Raw genomic sequence first — 23,430 nt, 5'->3', positions numbered from 1 at the left:
GAGAAAAAAGAGATAAAAAGAATCCACATTGGAAAGCAAAACCATCACTGTTTGCAGATGATATGATACTACACATAGAAAATTCTAAAGTCATCACAGCTCATCAATGAATTTTATAAATGTTGCAGAATACAAAATTAATACACAGAAGTATGATGCATTGCTATACACTAACAACTATCAGAGAAATTAAGAAAACCATCCCATTTACCATTGCATCAGAGTAATAAAATACCAAGACAGAAACATACCTAAGGAGGTAAAAGACCAATAGCCAGAAAACTGTTAAAGGCAATAAAGATAGAAATTGAAGACAGCATAAAGAGATGGAAAGATAAACCGTGTTCTTGGGCTGTAAGAATTCTGTTACAATTGCCAATTACCCAAAGCAGTCCACAGATTCAGGGCAATCCCTATCAAAATACTAAGGGCATTTTTCACGTAACTAGAACAAATAACTTAAAAATGTATACAGAAACACGAAAGACCCTGAAAAGGTAAAACAGTCTTGAGAAAAGAAGAAGCTTTGCCTCATAAGCAAATCTGTATGGTACTGGCCCAAAAACAGACACACAGGTGAATGGAACAGAAGAGAGTCCAGAAATGTTCACACACTTACAGTAGATTAATCTATGATAAGGAGTTATGGATATACAATAAAGTATCTTTAAAAAGTAGTGCTGGGATAGATGGACAGCTACATGTAAAAGAATGAAAGTAGGACATTCTCTAACACTACATACAAAAATAAACGCAAAATGGATTAAACACCTAAGTGTAAAAATTGAAGTTCTAAATGTAAGACCAAAAACTCCTAGAGCAATACATAGGCTAACCTGTTTTGACATTTTGGGAGGCTCTTTCTGCTATAGCAAAAGAAATAAACAACTGTGACCTATTTAATAGCTGTTGCACAAAATAAGGCAACCATCAACAAAACAAAACAAAAAAACCTTGCTAAATGGGGGAAAATATCTGTAAGTGGTATGACCAATAATGGGTTAACATCCAGAATCTATAAACAGCTCATACAACTCAACATCAAAAATAAACAGCTCTGTTTCTATAAAGAGCAGAAGATCTGAATAGATGTTTTTTACAAACAGGACACACAGATGGCCAACAGGCACATGAAAAGATGCTCAATATCACTAATCATATGGAAATTGCAAATTGAAATCACAATGAGATATCACCTCACCCTTGCCAGAATGGCTTTCTCCAAAAAGAACATATATAACAAATGGTAGCAGGCATGTGGAGAAAAGGGCCCCCTCATACACTGCTGTCACCTCTGTTGAGAATGTAAACTGGTGCAGCCACTGTGGAAAACAGTATGGAAATTTCTCAAAAAACTGAAAGTGGAACCACCATATGCCCTAGCAGTTCCACTCCCAGGTACATATCCAAACAAGAAAAAGCACCAATTTTACAAAAAACATGCACTCTGATGTTCACTGCAGTGTTATTTACAATTGCCAAGATATGGAAGCAACCTGAATGTCCATCAGCAGGTGAATGGATAAAGGAAGTGTGGTATAGATGTATGATGGAATACTACTCAGCCACGAAAAGAATGAAACTTTTCCATTTGCAACATGGATTGACTTGGAGGATCTTATCCTAAGTGAAACAAGTCAGACAGAGGAAGACAAATACTTTATGATATCACTTATACGTGTTTATACCTCTTTATCCCCTATTCCTCTCCTGCCCCTCCCCCTTCCCTCTTCCTATTGGTAATGACTAAGTTCATTCTCCGTATCTGTTACAGAGGGAAGAAGAGGGGAGGGAGAGGAATAGGGGATAAAGAGGTATAAACTAATTTGTATAAAATAAGCAGCAAGGATATATTATCTAATAAAGGAAATATCAATATTTGTAAATGGAGTATAACCTTTAAAATTATAAATCTATTATAACCTATTATAAATAATGTACATCAAATATATCAATAAATTTTTTAACTTAAAAATACAAATTTTCAAAAAATGGACACTTTAGAAGGATCATACACCATGATCATGTGGGATTTACCCCTTGAATGTAAGTGTGGTTCAAAATACACAAATCAATAAATGTGATACACCACATTAATAGAATGAAAGATTAAAACCATATGATTATTTCAGTAAATGTGATTATATTACATCTTCATGATTAGAAACTTTCAACAAATTAGGTGTGGAAGGGACATGCTTCAACATAACAAAGGACATAAATAATATGCCCACAGGTAACATTTTACTCATCTCTTTCAGAAACTTTTCCACAGTTTATTGTGATACACACAGTCAAAGGCTTTGGCATAGTCAAGAAAGCAGAAATAGATGTTTTTCTGGAACTCTCTTGCTTTTCCAATGATCCAGCGGATGTTGGCAATTTGATCTCTGGTTCCTCTGCCTTTTCTAAAACCAGCTTGAACATCTGGGAGTTCACGGTTCACCTATTGCTGAAGCCTGGCTTGGAGAATTTTGAGCAGTACTTTACTAGCATGTGAGATGAGTGCAATTGTGCGGTAGTTTGAGCATTTTTTGGCATTGCCTTTCTTTGGGATTGGAATGAAAACTGACCTTTTCCAGTCCTGTGGCCACTGCTGAGTTTTCCCACTTTGCTGGCATATTGAGTGCAGCACTTTCACAGCATCATCTTGTCAGGATTTGAAATAGCTCAACTGGAATGCCATCACCTCCACTAGCTTTGTTCATAGTGATGCTTTCTAAGGCCCACTTGGCTTCACATTCCAGGCTCTGTGGCTCTAGGTGAGTGATCACACCATCGTGATTATCTTGGTTGTGAAGATCTTTTTTGTATAGTTCTTCTGTGGAAAATTCTGAAAGAGATGGGAATACCAGACTACCTGACCTGCCTCTTGAGAAATCTGTATGCAGGTCAGGAAGCAACCGTTAGAACTGGACATGGAAAAACAGACTGCTTCCAAATAGGAAAAGGAGTACGTCAGGGCTGTATATTGTCACCCTGCTTACTTAACTTATATGCAGAGCACATCATGAGAAACTCTGGACTGGAAGAAACACAAGCTAGAATCAAGATTGCCGGGAGAAATATCAATCACCTCAGATATGCAGATGGCACCACCCTTATGGCAGAAAGTGAAGAGGAGCTAAAAAGCCACTTGATGAAAGTGAAAGAGGAGAGTGAAAAAGTTGTCTTAAAGCTCAACATTCAGAAAATGAAGATCATGGCATCTGGTCCCATCACTTCATGGGCAATAGATGTGGAAACAATGGAAACAGTGTCAGACTTTATTTTTTGGGCTCCAAAATCACTGCAGATGGTAATTGCAGCCATGAAATTAAAAGACACTTACTCCTTGGAAGGATAGTTATGACCAACCTATGACAGCATATTAAAAAGCAGAGACATTACTTTGCTGACTAAGGTCCGTCTAGTCAAGGCTATGGTTTTTCCTGTGGTCATGTATGGGTGTGAGAGCTGGACTGTGAAGAAAGCTGAGTGCTGAAGAATTGATGCTTTTGAGCTGTGGTGTTGGAGAAGACTCTTGAGAGTACCCTGGACAGCAAGGAGATCCAACCAGTCCATCCTAAAGGAGATCAGTCCTGGGTGTTTATTACAGGGACTGATGTTGAAGCTGAAACTCCATTACTTTGGCCACCTCATGTGAAGAGTTGACTCATTGGAAAAGACTGTGATGCTGGGAGGGATTGGGGGCAGGAGGAGAAGGCGATGACAGAGGATGAGATGGCTGGATGGCATCACAGACTCGATGGACGTGAGTCTGAGTGGACTCTGGGAGTTGGTGATGGACAGGGAGGCCTGACGTGCTGCAATTCATGGGGTCTCAAAGAGTTGGACACGACTGAGCAACTCAACTGAAATGAACATTTTACTCAGTGGTGAAAAGCTGAAGGTTTTCTCTTTGATATTATAAAGAAGAGAAAGTTGCCCCCTCTCACTGTTTATACTTAACATAGTACTGAAATTCCTAGTGATAGCAAGTAGTAGAAATAATTTAATAGTTTTGCAAATGATGTGATTTTACATATAGAGAATTCAAAAGAGCCCAGCAAGTTAAAACTGCTGAATGAATTCAGTACAGTTACAGGATTTAAAAAAAAATCAACATACAGAAATCAGCTGCTTTTCTAGACACTGACAATGATCTAACTTAAAAGAAATAAAGAAAGCAATCTTTTAATAATACTGTCAAAAAGAATAAAATACTTAGGAATAAATTTAACTAAGGAGACGACAGTTCTGTGCTATCATCTCTTGAATTTAGTGATGAAAGAAATTGAATATACAAATAAACTGAAAGATATTCTATGCTCATAAATCAGAAGATTTTAATATTGTTAAAATGTTCCTACAAGCTGAAGTGATCTATACATTCAGTGTAATCCCTATCAAAATTTCAATGACATTTTTCACAGAAATAGAAAAAACAATTCTAAAATTTGTATAAAACCCCAAAAGACCTCAATTAGTTCAAGCAGCCCCAAGAAAGAATGAAACTGCAGGCATCACACTTCCCAATATCAAAATGTATAATAATGCTGTAGTAATCAAGCTTCCCTGGTGGCTCACACAGTAAAGAATCTGCCTATAATGTAGGAGACCTGGGTTCAATCCCTGGGTTGGGAAGTTCCCCTGGAGAAGGAAATGGCAAACCTCTCAAGTATTCTCACTTGGAGAATTCCATGGATAGAGGAGACTTGTGGGCAACAGGCAGTTGGGTTGGAAAGAGTCAGATGTGAATGAGCAACTGACACACAGTAATCAAAGCGATCAAAACAGTATGGTACTGGCGTGGAACAGACACAGACCATGGACCAGAGCGGGGAGCCCAGAGATAAGCTCATTTGTATATGGGTAGCTAATATTTGACAAGGGAGCCGGGAGTACTCACTGGGGAAGAGAGAGTGTCTGCAATAATCGGTGCTAAGAAAACGGAATATTCACTTGTAAAAGAATGCAATCTGTTCCCCTGTCTCATACCACTCACAAAAGTTAACCTGAAATGGACTTAAGTCTTAGATGTAAGAACTGAAACTATGAAATTCCTAGAGGAAAGCATAAGGGGAAAGCATCTTGACATTGGTCTTAGCAATGATTTTATGAAGTTGACACTAAAATCAACAAGCAGGAGTACATTAAACTAAAAAGCTTCTACACAGCCAAAGAAACAAATATGAAAAGGCAACATGGAATGGGATTAAATATTCCCAAACCATCTATGTGATAAGGAGTTAATGTGCAAAATATATAAGGAATTCTTACATGTCAATAGCAAAGATTCAAAAAATCAAATTATAAAATGGCAAAGGACTAGAATAGACATTATTTCAAAGCTATACAGCAGCTGACAGGTACAAAAAAGTGCTCAGCATTGCTAATCATCAAGGAAATGCATATAATAACCACAATAAGCTATCACCTCATGCCTGTTAGAATGGTTATTATCAAAAAGCAAAAGAGAGAAGTGTTGGCAATGATGTTGGAGAAAGGGGAACCTCTGTACACTGTTGGCAGAAATGGAAACTGGTGAAGCCACTATGGAAAGCAGTTTGGAGGTTCTGCAAAAATTAAAAATAGAGCTAACATGTAAATAGCAGTTCGAATTCTGGGTATATATCCAAAGGAAACAAAATAAACATCTTGAAAAGATATCTGCACTCCCGTGGCCATTGCAGTATCGCTTACAATAGCCAAGACATGGAAGCGACCAAACTGGACTTCAGCAAAATAATGGATAACAGACTAGCACTCAGCCTAAAATAAATACAATAATAATAAAATAAATAAAAATAGATAAAATATTTCCATTTGCAGCAGAGTTTATAGACCTAGAGAATATTATGCTTAGTGAAATAAGTCAGACAGAGGAAGACACACACTGTATCATCCCATTTATATGTGTACTCTTAAAATGCAGAACTCGCAGAAACAGAGGAGCTTGTTAAGGGCTGAGGAAGGGAGAGATGGGATGTGTTAGTCAAAGGTACAACCGTCCAATTTTAACATGCCCCCGTCCTAAGGCTCTAAGGGACAGACTGGTGACTATAGTTGACAATGTTGGATTAAGTACTTGAACCTTGCCAAGAGAGTGGATCTTGAGTGTTCTCATTACCCACATACAAAAGAGTTAGTTATGCGGAATAATGGAGGTGTTGATTAACCTTATTGTGGTAATCATTTTGTAATATAATTTGTCTTAAATTATGTGGTACAACTTAAACTTATACAATGTTATATGTCAGTTATATCTCAATAAAGCTGAAAGAGAAAGCAGAAACTGCAGTGGAACTGAGGAAGTCTTTGAGGAGGGAACAGGTTAGACTATTCCAGTAATCAAATAATGAAACTTTCAACTTCCAAAAAGGAAAAAATATAGAATTATTGGGACAAGTTTGGAATCAGTGAAAGGTCATATATCCATGCCTTTTTTGAAGATCATTATCCAGGCTGAACATCAAAATGAAAATAAAGTATACCAGTTCAGTTCAGTTCAGTCACTCAGTCATGTCCGACTCTTTGGGACCCCATGGACGGCAGCACGCCAGGCATCCCTGTTCATCACCAACTCCCAGAGTTTACTCAGACTCATGTCCATTGAGTCCGTGATGCCATCCAACCATCTCATACTCTGTTGTCCCCTTCTCCTCCTGCCCTCAGTCTTTCCCAGCATCAGGGTCTTTTCCAATGAGTCAGTTCTTCGCATCAGGTGGCCAAAGTATTGGAGTTTCAGCTATAGCATCCATCTTTCCAATGAATATTCAGGACTGATTTCCTTTGGGATGGACTGGTTGGATCTCCGTGATGTCCAAGAGACTCTCAGGAGTCTTCGCCAACATCACACAAGCATCAGTTCAAAAGCATCAGTTCATTGGTGCTCAACTTCCTTTATAGTCCAACTCTCACTTCCATACATGACTACTGGAAAAACCAAAGCTTTGACTAGATGGATCTTTGTTGACAAAGTAATGTCTCTGCATTTTAATATGATATCTAGGTTGGTCATAACTTTACTTCCAAGGAGCAAGTCTCCTTTAATTTCATGGCTGCAGTCATCATCGGCAGTGATCTTGGAGTCCAAAATAATAAAGTCTATCGCTGTTCCATTGTTTCCCCATCTATTTGCCATGAAGTGATGGGACCAGATGCCATGAAGTATACCAGAGAAAATGCCAATTTTAAGACTGCCAATTTATTCCACTTTGTTTTGACAAGCTTAGGATTTTAAGACACCATCTTTCCAGATAGGTTTTTCAGTACTTCCCATTAAATTCCAAACATTTGAAGTGTGCATCTAATTTAAGCCTCACCTTAATTGTTTTCTGTCCTTCATTGAGCCCATCTTTGCATTAAATGTTCCCTTGGTATCTCCAATTTTCTTGAAGAGATCTCTAGTCTTTCCCGTTCTGTTGTTTTCCTCTATGTCTTTGCATTGATCGCTGTGGAAGGCTTTCTTATCTCTCCTTGCTATTCTTTGGAACTCTGCATTCACATGGATATATCTTTCCTTTTCTCCTTTGCCTTTAACTTCTCTTCTTTTCCCAGATATTTCTAAGGCTTCCCCAGACAACCATTTCACCATTTTGCATTCTTTTTCTTGGGGATGGTTTTGATCACGGCCGCCTGTACAACGTTACGGGCCTCCGTCCATAGTTCTTCAGGCGCTCTGTTTACAAGATCTGATGACTTGGATCTATTTGTCACTCCCACTGTACAATCTCAAAGAAAATTAGAACAGCAAGGAAACATTCCATGCAAAGATGAGCACAATAAAGGACAGAAGCAGTATGGATCTAACAGAAGCAGAAGATATTAAGAAGAGGTGGCAGGAATACACAGAAGAACTGTACAAAAGTGATCTTCATGACCCAGATAATCACAATGGTGTGATCACTCACCTAGAGCCAGACATCCTGGAATGTGACGTCAAGTGGGCCTTAGGAAGCATCACTATGAACAAAGATAGTGGAGGTGATGAGATTCCAGCTAAACTATTTCAAACCCTAAAAGATGATGCTGTGAAAGTGCTGCACTCAATGTGCCAGCAAATTTGGAAAACTCAGCAGTGGCCACAGGACTGGAAAAGGTCAGTGTTCATTCCAATCCCTAAGAAAGGCAATGCCAAAGAATGCTCAAACTACCACACAACTGCACTCATCTCACACACTAGTAAAGTAATGCTCAAAATTCTCCAAGCCAGGCTTCAGCAGTACGTGAACCATGAACCTCCAGATGTTCAAGCTGGTTTTAGAAAAGGCAGGGGAATCAGAGATCAGATTGCCAACATCTGTTGGATCATGGAAAAAAAGCAAGAGAATTCCAGAAAAACATCTTCTTCTGCTTCATTGACTGTGTTAAACATTTGACTGTGTGGATCACAACAAACTGTGGAAAATTCTCAAAGAGATGGGAATACCAGACCACCTGACCTGCCTCCTATAAATCCATATGCAGGTCAAGAAGCAACGGTTAGAACTGGACATGGAACAATTGACTGGTTCCAAATAGGAAAACGAGTACTTCAAGGCTGTATATTGTCACCCTGCTTATTTAACTTATATGCAGAGTACATTATGTGAAATGCCAGGCTAGATGTAGCACAAGCTGGAATCAAGATTGTCAGGAAATAGATCAATAACCTCAGATATGCAGAGGACACCACCCTTATGGTATAAAGTGAAAAGAATTAAAGAGCCTCTTGATGAAAGTGGAAGAGGAAAGTGAAGAAGTTGGCTTAAAACTCAACATTCAAAAAATGAAGATCATGGCACCTGGTCCCATCACTTCATGGCAAATAGATGGGGAAACAATGGAAACAGTGAGAAACTTTATTTTGGGGGGTTCCAAAATCACTGCAGATGGTGACTGAAGCCTTGAAATTAAAAGATGCTTGCTCATTGGAAGAAAAGCTATCACCAACCTAGACAGCATGTTAAAAAGCAGAGACATTGCTTTGCTAACAAAGGTCTGTGTAGTCAAGGCTATGGTTTTTCCAATAGTCATGTATGGACGTGAGAGTTGGACCATAAAGAAAGCTGAGCACCAACGAATTGATGTTTTTGAACTGTGGTGTTGGTAAGTCTCTTGAGAGTCCTTGGACTGCAAGGAGATAAAACCTGTCAATCATAAAAGAAATCAGTTCTGAATATTCTTTGAAAGGACTTATACTGAAGCTGAAACTCCAATGCTTTGGCCACCTGATACAAAGAGCTGACTCATTTAAAAAGACCCTGATGCTGGGAAAGATTGAAGATGGGAGGAGAAGGGGACGACAGAGGATGAGATGGCTGGATGGCATCACCGACTCAATGGACATGAGTTTGAGTAAACTCCAGGAGTTGGTGATGGACAGGGAGGCCTGGCGTGCTGCAGTCTATGTGGTCACAAAGAGTTGGACACAACTGAAAGATTGAACTGAAGTGAACTAATTATTTTACCTTCCATTACTTTTTCACTTATTTTATTCTCATCTCTTTCGGTATCATTGAAAAACCATGGCTTAGTCCCCTCAATTTTTCTGAAAATGACATTATCAGAGAATGGTATAGCCAAAACATGTTTAGTATTTGCCCCATCATAGGTGCTTTATGCATTATTCCATTTTAATCTTAATAATACATAAAAAGAAGGCACTATTTTTTATGTTAAAAATGGAGACACTGAGGAACTGAGTGATTAAATAATACTAAGTGGCAAGATGAAAATTTGCCTAGAGATCTGAGTGCAGAACCTGTTTCTTAACAATTTTCCTGCATTCTTCTGTTTGTGTCATTGAATATTTATCTCTCATCCGTCACGTTGACTTGCATTTTATTCTCTCATGTTGTATTATAGTTTTTTATGCATTTTTCTTTTCCAGTACAAATTATTCAACTGAGGTAACTAGAAAGCACAGATGCACAAGCATATTCATCTAACCTTCCCATTTTAAAGACTTTCTAACATTGCTTATATTGTTATGCATCTCTTTAATATAAACTGTAATAATCCAAGAAGGAATTGGAGGCAACTTACTTGAGTACCTTTAACCTGAATGATTTTAAAAGTTCTGTCTCGTTTATGTTTTCACAGCATTTAGCACAATTCTTTGAATATCTGAAGTGCCCAGAGTTTACTGGCTAGGCATAGTTAACCCAGGTCTCAGCCCCCAGGTTCCCTCTGACTCACCAGGATTCTAGAATCACATTTTTCTTTAATATTTCAATAGCAGGATGAGGGCCTCTATCCTACATGAAGTGGGGAGCTCCCTGCTCTTCTGCTCCATGATACCTGTGAATCTTATGAGTTTGGAGAGGTTTCCATCTATTTTCCCTGGTCACATGTCACATGCACTGTTTTCCTATGAATCCCTGGTATTGGCTCCACTCTGATGACTTACCTCCTGAGACTGCCATCTTCTCGCTGTACTGGGCACTGTTCTGCTGACATAGAGTGCTGTGGGGTTGACTCGTCTTTATGGTCTGGGTTGGGCACTCTGGAGACAACGATTAGCAAACAATAGTGTCCACAATCATGCAGCTCATATTTAGTCAAGAAAATAAAACTCACAGAGGCACACAGATAAATGTCAAGTTACAACTGAGATAAGCATGATGAAGGAGAGGCCCATGGTGGATTGACAGCTGTGGTTACTGGGCTTGAACTGAGAAGATGAAGGATAAGTAAGCGTTAACTAGCACTGCAGCTAGTTAATGCACTCATCTCACACGCTGGTAAAGTCATGCTCAAAATCCTCCAAGCCAGGCTTCAGCAATACGTGAACCGTGAACTTCCAGATGTTCAAGCTGGTTTTAGAAAAGGCAGAGGATCCAGAGGTCAAATTGCCAACATCCGCTGGATTATGGAAAAAGCAAGAGAGTTCCAGAAAAACATCTATTTCTGCTTTATTGACTATGCCAAAGCCTTTGTGTGGATCACAATAAACTGTGGAAAATTCTGAGAGAGATGTGAATACCAGACCACCTGACCTGCCTCTTGAGAAACCTGTATGCAGGTCAGGAAGCAACAGTTAGAACTGGACATGGAACAACAGACTGGTTCCAAATAGGAAAGGAGTACGTCAAGGCTGTATATTGTCACCCTGCTTATTTAACTTCTATGCAGAGTACATCATGAGAAATACTGGGCTGGAAGAAGCACAAGCTGGAATCAAGATTGCCAGGAGAAATATCAATAACCTCAGATATGCAGATGACACCACCCTTATGGCAGAAAGTGAAGAGGAACTAAAAAGCCTCTTGATAAAAGTGAAAGAGGAGAGTAAAAAAGTTGGCTTAAAGCTCAACATTCAGAAAACGAAGATCATGGCATCTGGTCCCATCACTTCACTGCAAATCGATGGAGAAACAGTGTCAGACTTTATTTTTGGGGGGCTCCAAAATCACTGCAGATGGTGACTGCAGCCACGAAATTAAAAGATGCTCACTCTTTGGAAGGAAAATTATCACCAACCTAGACAGCATATTAGAAAGCAGAGACATTACTTTGCGAACAAAGGTCCGTCTAGTCAAGGCTATGGTTTTTCCAGTGGTCATGTGTGGATGTGAAAGTTGAACTATAAAGAAAGCTGAGTGCTGAAGAATTGATGCTTTTGAACTATGGCATTGGAGAAGACTCTTGAGAGTCCCTTGGACTGCAAGGAGATCCAACCAGTCCATCGTAAAGGAGATCAGTCCTGAGTGTTCCTTGGAAGGACTGATGCTGAAGCTGAAACTCCAATACTTTGGCCACCTGATGCGAAGACCTGACTCCCTGGAAAAGACCCTGATGCTGGGAAAGATTGAGGGCAGGAGGAGAAGGGGACGACAGAGGATGAGATGGTTGGATGGCATCACCAACTCAATGGACATGGGTTTGGGTGGACTCTGGGAGTTGCTGATAGACAGGGAGGGCTGGCGTGCTGCAGTCCATGGGGTCGCGGAGAGTCGGACACGACTGAGTGACTGAACTGAACTGAGCACTGCAGCAGAGAGGAGGAGGGGGGGAAAGGACTTTGCAGAAAGGGGCGACAGTGTGCACACATGAGCAGAACACACCGCAGCAGCTGCAGGAAAGCCCATGTGTTAGGAACACATGGACCCCGGCCAAGAGGGAGAGAAGCAAGTCTGGAGGAGCCAGGCAAGCCGCTGAGACAAACGCACAGTCTACTTCAGCCTCTTCAACGAGAAATATCATGTTTAAAAATAATATGGCAAAACCAAAACAGTATTGTAAAGTAAAAAAAAAAATAAAAAATTTTTAAAAAAGTTAATTCTTAAAAAAAAAAACATAATTAGTTTTATTTATTTTGCTGTGCCAGGTCTTCATTGCAGCATGCAGGATCTTATTTTTAGCTGCAGCATGTGGGATCTAGTTCCCCAACCAAGGATTGAGCCCAGGTCCCCTGCATGGGAGCATGGAGTCTTAGCCACTGGACCACCAGGAAGTCCCAAGAGATGTAATCTTCATTCTAAAGCTACTGGGGATTTACTGAAGAGTTTGAAGCCAGGGATTGACATGATCCATTTTGTATTTTGAAAAAAAAAGAAAAGCTGGCTACTCTATAGAGACAAGAATAAAAAGAGTAAGGCATGGTGGATGCAGAGATTATAAACAAGGAGGTCTTCGTCCAGGAAAGACATAATTGTTTAGATAAGGAAAATAATCGTGGAGATGAAGATAAATGCAAGGATTTGAGAAACACCTAGTGCAGCATCGGGCAACCCAGCGGCAGGAGAGAAGGATGCCACAAAGGGCAGGGGCAACAGCGTGAAAAATGCTTACTACACATTACAGTCTTCAAAACTGATCAGGCATTTTGAATATGGAAATTTTCACCAGCTGTATCTCTCCATAGACCCTTTCCTAAGAGCTTCTCCTTTAAACCTATTTTCTCTCCTTCAAAACCATACTCTCTACCACCATTTTGTTGCATAACATATTTCTGCACTCACAGTAGTTTTTTGATAATAAATTGAATAATATAATTACGATGTGGAATGTTTAATGCTAAATCTCCACCAGTCGAGGGCCCAGCTTTATACTGCCAGCACTTCCACTGAGCTGTTGCTAAAGTCTACTACAGTTCCACACTTAGTAATATAAAGACTTGAAAGAAATATTGAAGTTATAGCATTTTTTTTTTTTGGTAGATCTACAATCAAATTCTTAGGCTTAGAATTCCACCAGAGCTTTCAAGGTCATGGGGCTGTGTACAGGGATGGGCATTTTCATCTCCCCAGTGGGCACAGTCTACTTCAGGCTTCCTGAAGCCTTTCATAGCATCTCATTCACTGCTGCTGGTGCTGCTTGCTGCTAAGTCGCTTCAGTCATGTCCGACTCTGCGACCCCAGAGACGGCAGCCCACCAGGCTCCTCTGTCCCTGGGGTTCTTCAGGCAAGAACACTGAAGTGGGTATCTCATTCACTACTGACTAGCTAAAGTATTTATATCTCCTAGGAGAGGTTGCCTTTTTATTATCTTCTTGTTCTCATTCTGTATGCCATACCTTACCATCAAAATTGTCAGTTTTAATAACCCAAATGGTTTACAGAAACTAAAAACTAATATTTAATTTTCTATACAGAGTAAGTCTTCCATGTTAGCAATATAGAATCAAAATGCTTAACAATGGTGATTTGCAAATCTGTATATTCCAGGGTGGAAGAGTATTTGTACCTGATATTGGATCTGTTCTTGTGCTCTTTTGAAGGGAATATTCTTCTGTGGCAGAAGCTCCTTTGTTTCCTTATCCAGATTTTTTCACCAGGGCAGACAGAGAGTTGGCAAGAATCATTGACCATCACGTAAGTTTGATTTTCTTAAACTAGCAGGAAAAGCTTTGTTCTTTAAAGGCATTTTTAATCAGAAAGTGTAGTTCTGAGATGGAAACACTGATTATGGAACTCAAAAGTAGATTACGTTTTGATTGAGATTTGCCAAATTGAATTACATCTCACTGTACTGCCTATATATTTCAGTGCCTTCACTGGGGTGCAGAAGGTTTGGCTTTCTTTCACTTATAAAATGCTAGCCTTATTCTGTCTCCTGAATTAGTACCGATTTTTGTGAGTGTGTGATAGGAATCTGATGCTGAACACTGAACACTGATTTCTTCTGTAGTGTATTTTTAATGAAAGAGCAAAAATCTTTTGACTCAGTTTTTTCAGCGACCATTCTTTGCTCCTGGAGTATTAGAAAGACTTTAATCATTCTGTTCTTTGTATCAGTTAAACAAGCAGTCACAAGGCAAGGCCACTGAACAGGTTTTAATCCACTGAACTATATATAATCAGTGATTTCTTGCCAAATCATTTAGGACTGCTTCTTTTTAGGAGTAGAGTTACTTATATACTTATAAGTTACTTATATAGAGTTACTTATATAAGTAGAATACTTCTACTTTGTTTTTTCTTTTAATATAATGGGGATTCAATACTATGCAGAATGTGTTTAAATTAATTTTATCACCAATTGCGTATTATTTCTCAGATTGTGTTTATATTCCCATGGTTGATTTTTTACATTCCTTTTATTAGTGATATTTTGAGAAAGAATAAGTGGTTATTTCATATACTGATTCCACTAAGTAGTTATTTATTCACAGAGTCAATACTTAAGGCACTGTAGCAACAGCCACAAGTATCGGGGTTTGGAAACTGAAAGATATCCTAGAATTACAAAATGAGAGCTATAGTATTGCTGTTTTATTCACTAATAACATTTATGCTAAACCAACATATCATATGTACAAGGCATTATCACTGTAATTCCTAATAGCTCATCAATTGCAGCAACTATAATTTTACCATTCACTTAAATTATCTGGACTACACTACAGAAGATAGCAGGTTGCCAATGTATATATGCACACATATATAGTGTCATTTTAATAACAGAATAAAAATCTTTTCCCTATCGTTCTGTACCCTTGAAAGAGTCGAAAGACTTTAATCACTCTGTGATTAAGCACATTGGCCTAAAGATACAGAGAACACTGTTTTGAGTGATGGAGAGGAGGCTAGGAAATGCCTCCCAAGAGCCATCATCTTTTCTTCCTTCCAAGGGTATAAGCAGTGTCTAAGCATTCACTGCCATCAGTTTTTCTATAGACGGGCAAGGCCATCCTTTCTGGAAAATATGTTTGAGAATGGATAGGGTCCAAATTGTTTGATCTGTGGCTGGCCTAATCAAATAGTAGTTTCATAGTACTAACTTGTAGAGGTTTATCGAAGTTTCTCTGAATATCACATTTTTTTAAAGTATTCATCTATATACATTTCCTTTGAAATAGCTATACCTATAGTGCTTTGTACTAATATCTCACACTTTACAAATGCTCTTACAGCAGTTAATTTAATCCTTACAAGTCTGTAAAACATTTACCAATAAGAAGAATGTAGCTTTCTGACCCCGTTAATTGCTCAAGGTTTTAAAGATAGTGAATGACCGAGTCTACACGCAAATCCAGATCTCTGGACTATAAATCTACTTTTCTGATCAGTTTTTCATAAGTGCTCAATGTCTTGGCTTAAAATTACCAACCTGAATGGGGGAGGGAAGGTGGAGCCTGTAGGACCGACAGTAAGCCAAAGCACGCAGCTGCCCTGCACGTGTCCTGCCGAGCCAGCCGAACGTTATCAAGGGTCCCTGATGTGCAAGGCACGGGACAGACATTGAACTGCTGAGCGGACACTCAGGTGCCTTGCACGCTGCTGCTACTCGGCAGCGTGAGGACTGACTCGCTGAGTGAACTGACACACTGTTTTCATGGAAAATCGTATGTGAACACCACCTTCTCTCTGTAACAGTGGCAGGAAGAGCGAAAGACGCGGCAGCAGGAAGACGCGATGTGTGAGGCTGAGGAACGGAAAGATAAGGAGTTACAGGAGCAAAATCGCCTGAGAGAGATAATGAAGAGAAGGGAAGGGAAGCTGCACAAGCAGACCAAACCTTACGAGCTTCCTCCTAGGGCCGAAGAAGTCTCCCTAGAAAAGACAGTGACCTAGCCTGCGCCCGAGGTCCACATGCCAGAATTCGCCGCATGAAAGAGACCAAGAAAGCTGCACGTTAGGGAAAAATTCCCAATTAAATGTAATTTCTGAGAAACAAGTTTATCCTGGTGCAGGTTCTTTAATAGTCATAGCTTAGTCCTAAAAGAACAGTTAGCACTTGCTCATATTCGAGTGATGTGTTTTACTAGTAAAATGTTTTCAAGAATGTGGCTAGAGCTAACTGATTCTTATCTCATTATCATACACATAACGATTCTCAGAGTATTGACATTCACCGAAGAGTTAGGCAGACACGATTATTGCATATAATCATATATTGCCTATAATGATTATGCAAATTGTTAACGAGTCACAAATAAGAACTATTTCTTAAAATGGGATGAACATCCATCAGTACTCCTATAATAACTATAACACTAATAAAATATGTAAGGTTCCTGCTTGGAACCTTACATATTTGTATTTCATAGTCAATCTATGCCAAGTCAAACCATGTGTCAGAAGCTTGGGTATGTGCGTATTAAGTCGCTTGAGTTGGGTCAGGCTCTTTGCAACCCTATGGACCATGGCCCGCCAGCCACCTCTGGTCTATGGGATTCTCCGGGCGAGAATAGTGGAGTGGGTTGCCGTGCCCTCTTCTGGGGGATCTTCCCGACCCAGGGATCGAGCCCACGTATCTTATGTCTCCTGCCCTGGCAGGCAGGTTCTTTACCATCTGGGAAGCTTGAGTGCAATCAGATGACATAATCTCTAAGGGATACCACTGGAGCCTTCTGCATGACGGTGATTTTACTTTGCCAGGTGAGGTTATGAGAATGGACTTGTGGTCCTAGAAGCACTAACTGGAGGGATTCATCCCGTCGGGAGTCATTTCTAAATGTCATTTCACTTCTTCTGACACTCCCAGTCTATGGGTAGAGTAACAGATTGGGGCTCTTATGATACCTTACACAACTTATTTAAAAATGATAAATAACCCTACCGCAGTTTTGCACAAGTGACTTAATCATGCTCAAAAGACAGATGTTTTATCAGGATGTCAAACCCAAATGGCATCCAGGTAAGAAAGGTCACATATTTAGTGTCAGACTGTAGAATATCTACTCCATCTAAGGAACTTGCCACCACCTCACTCCACTCCGCAACGTGCTGTAGGACCATCTGGTCTTTAAAAAAGATGCCCTCAATCTTTTTTAAAATAAGTTATTATATTTCAAAATGTTGGCAGCCAATTTAAAAAAGCTCACATCCTTTTGGGGTAGATTTGACACATGGGCCATACGTCTGTGACCTGCATTATGTGAACTTATAAAATCATTCTTTAAGGGAACAGTAGCGGGCGGTAGAAATGGGTGCAGGGAAGGGTGTTCCTCTTTTGATTTCCCCCAAAGCTGATTCAAACTTACGTCGCTCCTCATCCTTCTCTCCTCACACAGAGAATATGCAAGTTCTCAGAAATAATCTCTCCCAAGGCACCTTTCCAAATACTCTCATCAAGCTTTGCTTTTCTCACGCGTGAGGAAGAGACCTCTTCAGTCCCTGCCCTGAAGGCCAGCCAGCCCTCTTCTCGGAATCCTGTCCCATCGAAACCCTTCCTCCACCATTTGCTGTCTCCCCAGAAGTCTCTCAGGCTTCCCAGGTGGCACTGGCAATAAAGAGTCTGCCTGCCAGTACATGAAACACGGTTCAGTCCCTGGGTCGGGAAGATCCCCTGGAGGAGAGCACGGCAGCCCACTCCAGTGTTCCTGCCTGGTAAATCCCATGGACAGAGAAGCCTGGCGGGCTGTAGTCCTCGGGGTCAGACACCACTGCGCTGCTGGGCAAACACGCTCACTGAAGCTGCTCACTGTTGCCATGAAGCCCTCAGTTTTCCACCACCCTCCTATCTGCACTGTGCTCAGCGTTACCAAAGTCTAAGTGCCGGTTAGGGTACTAATCTTTTTTTCTGGGTTGTAAAGAGGTGGAGTCCCTGGGCTGGAAATTGTGGGGAAAGGATTCTGGAGATCTAATGGCTACCTGTAAGAATTTTATAAAATCCTGCCCTATCACAATCATCCTTGAGAAACCCAGCGCCAGCAATTTCTGAGCCATTCTTGTGTTCGGAGGCAAGGGCTAACCTGCCTTCAGGCTTCTGAGCTGCAGGCTTGGGTCTTTCTTTCCTGTTCTGCTGATCTCTTCCCACTTGTTCTCCTGCTTTCTGACATCCACGGTTGTCTTAGTATTCCAGGGTGCTTTTTACCTGCTCTCCTTATGGATTCATATCTTTTAAGAAAATCCTTTTTCTATCACAGGGGTGGAAATTTGGAAAGGAACTCGAAAAGAATATACATATACACTTGCATAAATAAATGAAGGCTATATAAATTTAAGAATAGATACATAAATAAAGGTATAAGGATTTGGATTAATCACCTGGATAGGTAAATACCTTTCTTCTTAAATTATTCTCTAAATTTTTTATACTTAAGTTATTCTTTAAAATTCAGCAGCACACGTCTCTCATGGTTGTCCTCCTGCGTCCTGGAATATGAGGAGAGACCGGGGCTTGAAGCTCTGGGTTCACCTTCTGGCAATCCTCCTGGCAGCCGTGAAACAGTGAGCACATGACTAAACCTAATTGAGCTTCAGTTATTTATTTTAAAAATTAATTTACAACTTTATTCATGCAAAGAGTAGTATCATTCAGAAGCTAATCAGGAAGACATAGACCTGTTAGTCATTTTGAACAGAGAATGTAACGTAAGGCACTGTTTTGAAAGGTGTCACAGAACTAAGGAAGTGAAAGGCAACATAAAAACGACACAGAAACAGGACGACTACCAGCTCTAGAGCCAGGGACCAGAGGAGAGGGCTGGGTGACCGCCTCTAGAAGCGTGAGCGCGGGCGCACGGCGGGGCTCAGCCCTCTGAGGGGAGCCCGGCCCGCTCTGGCCGCTCCCTCTGAGGGGACAGGGAAGTAGCTCTGGGGACCCACAGGGGTGGAAAGGACACTGGGCTGACTGTTGGCCACTGATCCAGGTCGCCAGGAGGAGCAGGACAGGAGTGAGCCCCACCTTCAGCTCCCTAGAGCTCTGCCCAAGCGCACCCGGCTCCAGCATCAGAGAGCAGAGCGAAGGACGAGAGGAGCCGGAGGGCATGAGCTAAATGGTGGGAAAAACGTGTGCAGCTCAATGCCAAGAGCAGATTGGGCCAACAGTGAAATTATTCCTTGCTTCTCTCTGGCATGTTAGGTGCTCTTTTCTGGTTTTTTTCCTCCTAGTTTTCCATTTTGAGTTAATGTGAAGTTACTGGAAAAGAAACGTTTGCTACATTTATTCTTTACCAAGACTGCTGATGCTGTTCGCTTAGTCGCTCAGGCGTGTCCGACTCTTTGCAACCCCATGGACTGTAGACAACCAGGGCCCTCTGTCCATGGGATTTCCCAGGCAAGAATACTGGAGTGCGGTACCATTACCTTCTCCAAAGATTGCTGGGAGAAATATCAAAAACCTTAGATATGCAAATGATACCACTCTAACAGAAAGTCAAGAGGAAGAAAAAGCCTGTTGATGAGGGTGAAAGAAGAGAGTAAAACAGCTGGCTTAAAACTCAACATGGCATCCAGTCCCATCACTTCATGGCAAATAGATGGGGAAGAACTGGAAACAGTGACATATTTTATTTTCTTGGGCTCCTAAAACAATGTGTATGGTGACTATAGCCATGAAATTAAAAGATGCTTGCTCTTCGGAAGAGAAGCTATGACAAACCTAGTTCAGTTCAGTCGCTCAGGCGTGTCCGACTCTTTGCGACCCCATGAACCACAGCACGCCAAGCCTCCCTGTCCATCACCAACTCCCGGAGTCCACCCAAAACCATGTCCATTGAGTTAGTGGTGCCATCCAACTATCTCATCCTCTGTCGCCCCCTTCTCCCACCTTCAATCTTTCCCAGCATCAGGGTCTTTTCCAATGAGTCAGGTCTTCACATCAGGTGGCCAAAGTATGGGAGTTTCAGCTTCAACATCAGTCCTTCCAGTGAATATTCAGGACTGATCTCCTTTAGGATGGACTGGTTGGATCTCCTTGCAGTCCAAGGGACTCTCAAGAGTCTTCTCCAACACCACAGTTCAAAAGCATCAATTCTTTGACGCTCAGCTTTCTTTATGGTCCAACTCTCACATCCATACATGACTACATGTAAAACCATACGTTTGACTAGATGGACCTTTGTTGGCAAAATAATGTCTCTGCTTTGTAACATGCTGTCTAGGTTGGTCATAACTTTCCTTCCAAGGAGTAAGCGTCTTCTAATTTCATGGCTGCGGTCACCATCTGCAGTGATTTTGAAGCCCAGAAAAATAAAGTCAGCCACTGTCTCCACTGTTTCCCCATCTATTTGCCATGAAGTGATGGGACCAGAGGCCATGATCTTAGTTTTCTGAATGTTTAGCTTTAACCTAACTTTTTCACTCTCCTCTTTCACTTTCATCAAGAGGCTCTTTAGTTCTTCTTCGCTTTCTGCCATAAGGGTGGTGTCATCTGCATATCTGAGGTTATTGATATTTCTCCTGGCAATCTTGATGACAAACCTAGACAACGTATTAAAAAGCAGAGACATCACTTTGCCAACACAGGTCCATATAGTCCAAGCTGTGGCTTTTTCCAGTAGTCATGTATGGATGTGAGAGTTGGATCGTAAAGAAGGCTGAGCACTAAAGAACTGATGCTTTCAAGTGGTGGTGTTGGAGAAGACTCCTTAGAGACCCTTGGACTGCAGGGCGATTCCACAAGTCAATCCTAAAGGAAATCAACCACAAATACTCATTGGAAGGACTGAGGCTGAAGCTGAAGCTCCAATACTTTGGCTACCTAATGCAAAGAACCAACTCATTAAAAAGAGTCTGGTGCTAGGAAAGATTGAGAGCAGCAGGAGAAGGGGCTGACAAAGGATAAGATGGTTGGATGGCATCATTGACACAATGGACATGAGTTTCAGCAAGCTCTGGGAGGTAGTGAAGGACAGGGAAGCCTGGCATCCTGCAATTCATGGGTTGGCAAAGAGTCAGACATGACTTAGTGACTGAATAACATCATCTTTATTACAAACCCTTAGTTCTTTCAACAAGTACTTCATTCAAACAGATTCAGCTGGTTCTTTGTAGTTTGCTCAATATTAATTCCGCCTCAGCAGTCACAAAGGGTTCTCTGGGTTTCAGGGTGGGTTTCACACCAGGTGGATTATTCCAGCTCCTCTTGTGTTGGTCAGTCTTGGTGGTTTATTTTCCTAGTCTTCCCCCTTTGAGAAAGGGGACGAGAACAAGAAGGGCACCGCGCGTCTACGTCCCTTCACATCTCTTGCAGCTCTCATCTATCTTTCAGTCTACTATTTGGGAGTGTTGACCTGTCTCAGCTCAGAATTTCCATTTTAGTCTCTTTTCTATGCTACTCTGTACTCTTTGCATACTTTTATTTTGAAAGAACAAATTTAAGTCTTCCTGTATCATTTATTATGAATCTCTGAAGGATTTCTCTTAGCAACCACCTAAGCAACTTCTTTATCACACAAACTACCTCACAGGCCTTTTACCTTATGGAGAATGAATATTTATAGGGATGTTAGTTTCACTAGGGTGTTTGAAATTAAAAGACATATATTGGGGAGGAGACAGAAAGGAGGAATCGTAAATTCTCAGTAACAGAAACATAAAACTAAGCACTTCTTTTAGTGCATTTAAAAAAGGAAAATAAAAAGATTTACAGTGTTTGTAGGGCGTGACCTAAAGTTTAAGGAAGAAAATATGCAGAACAAATATTTACTTTCGCTACTGTCACTGATTTTGACATTAGTGAGTGTTGTTTGGGAGAGAGGGGTATATAGAGGTAATTTAATAATAATTTAAAAGGAAATTCACAGCAACAATTTGGAAAACTCTGTAGTATGTTTACAATTACCATTCAAGTAAATGATTCTTCTGCTTTTACCAGAAAAAAGTCCTCTCTGGGACATATGACTGTAATTGTCCACGAGTTGATTCTGAATGACCTTCCTAATTAAAATAATTATCATATCAAAAAATTCAAAGGAGACAGAGATCAGAAGGATGATGGACTTGGGGGGTGTGGGGCTCACCTCCCCCCACAAAAGGAGACAGGGATCAGAAGGATGATGGACTTGGGGGATGTGGGGCTCACCTGCCCCCACAAAAGGAGACAGGGATCAGAAGGATGATGGACTTGGACGGTGTGGGGCTCACCTCCCCCCACAAAAGGAGACAGGGATCAGAAGGATGATGGACTTGGGGGGTGTGGGGCTCACCTCCCCCCACAAAAGGAGACAGGGATCAGAAGGATGATGGACTTGGGGGGTGTGGGGCTCACCTCCCCCCACAAGCGCGTCAACAATGCATCTGTATGTGGGACCGTTCTCGCAGAGCACTGTCTGGAAACGGGCAGAAGATCTCCTCCTATACAACCAAAGCTGCAAGACAGATCTCCATGAATCCAGGTAGAACAGAAAATATAAAAGGGTCAGGACGGGACTGGTGTCCCCTGGGAAGGATCTGTTAGGGAGAGAAGGTTCACGCGGGCAGACCGTCGACCTGGGAAGTACCCTGTCCTGCTGGGAAATCCGCTGGGCAGATGGAGGGGCTGGAGAAGCCTAGACTCTGTTCTCAGGGAGTGTGCCCACGCAGGGCAGAGGGAGACTGGCGCTGCGACACATTTCCCAGATCCCAAGAGGAGAAACCCTTGGACTGGGAAATGCAGCCCCGCGTGCTCCAAGTTGCAGCTTGGCACCAAATCAGGGCGGAGAAGCTGTCTACTTGCAGACAGACCAGAGCCCCTGAGTATCATCCTGGCCAGACGTGGAGACCATAGTCAGCTCACACATGAGAGTGACTGAGTGAAAGGGGCAGGCTTGTCAGCCTGCACGCCAGCGGCATCAGTGGGACGCGCAGCAGCTAAGCACTGCGTTCAGGCAGGTAGACCCGGAAAGAGGGCTCAGTCTAGCAGCCTGAGCGCAGCCCGGGGCCTGGAGCGTGGTCCTCGGGAGCTGTGGAGACCACTGCGGTGGACCCACAGTGGCAGGCATGGGCTGGTGGGCAGCTGCAGCAGACACTGTCAGCACACGCACCGGGCACCACAGAAACACAACCTCTGGGTGCCGAGTCTCGGCTGGACCCACCCTGGGCCAGAGTGTACAACATTTCCTTCCCCAGTAGGAGCCCTCGAGCTCTGCCACTCCACGCTGATCCGGGATGGACAGATTCTGGGGAAGGTCCGCCCCAGAGCAGTCCAGCTCCCCAACAGCGGCACAGCCACTGAAGCTCCTGTGGCCACAGCTCAGCACGAGGTCTGGGACGAACACGCCGGAGAGAGGGATGCAGCCTCGGGCTGTCTGGGTGGAACCGGGGACACCCGCACGGGTGGCTCAGATACTCATTGACCACGTGGGCCTCGCAG

General features: G+C 41.8%; 1 protein-coding gene across 1 annotated transcript in view; it reads left to right on the top strand.

Annotated features, from left to right (window-relative positions):
* The window catches only part of TMEM232 (transmembrane protein 232), a 252,399-nt gene extending 236,416 nt beyond the window's left edge, over nt 1–15,983 (top strand). Inside the window, exons 12-13 of the mRNA XM_052643924.1 lie at nt 13,688–13,781; nt 15,786–15,983. Of these exons, the coding sequence (XP_052499884.1) occupies nt 13,688–13,781; nt 15,786–15,983 (292 nt within the window). The remainder of the gene's footprint in view (nt 1–13,687; nt 13,782–15,785) is intronic.
* Nucleotides 15,984–23,430: the final 7,447 nt, after the last annotated feature.

Source organism: Budorcas taxicolor, chromosome 7, assembly GCF_023091745.1.
Source record: "Budorcas taxicolor isolate Tak-1 chromosome 7, Takin1.1, whole genome shotgun sequence".
Classification (NCBI taxonomy): domain Eukaryota; kingdom Metazoa; phylum Chordata; class Mammalia; order Artiodactyla; family Bovidae; genus Budorcas; species Budorcas taxicolor.
This window is presented reverse-complemented; position numbering and strand designations above follow the sequence as displayed.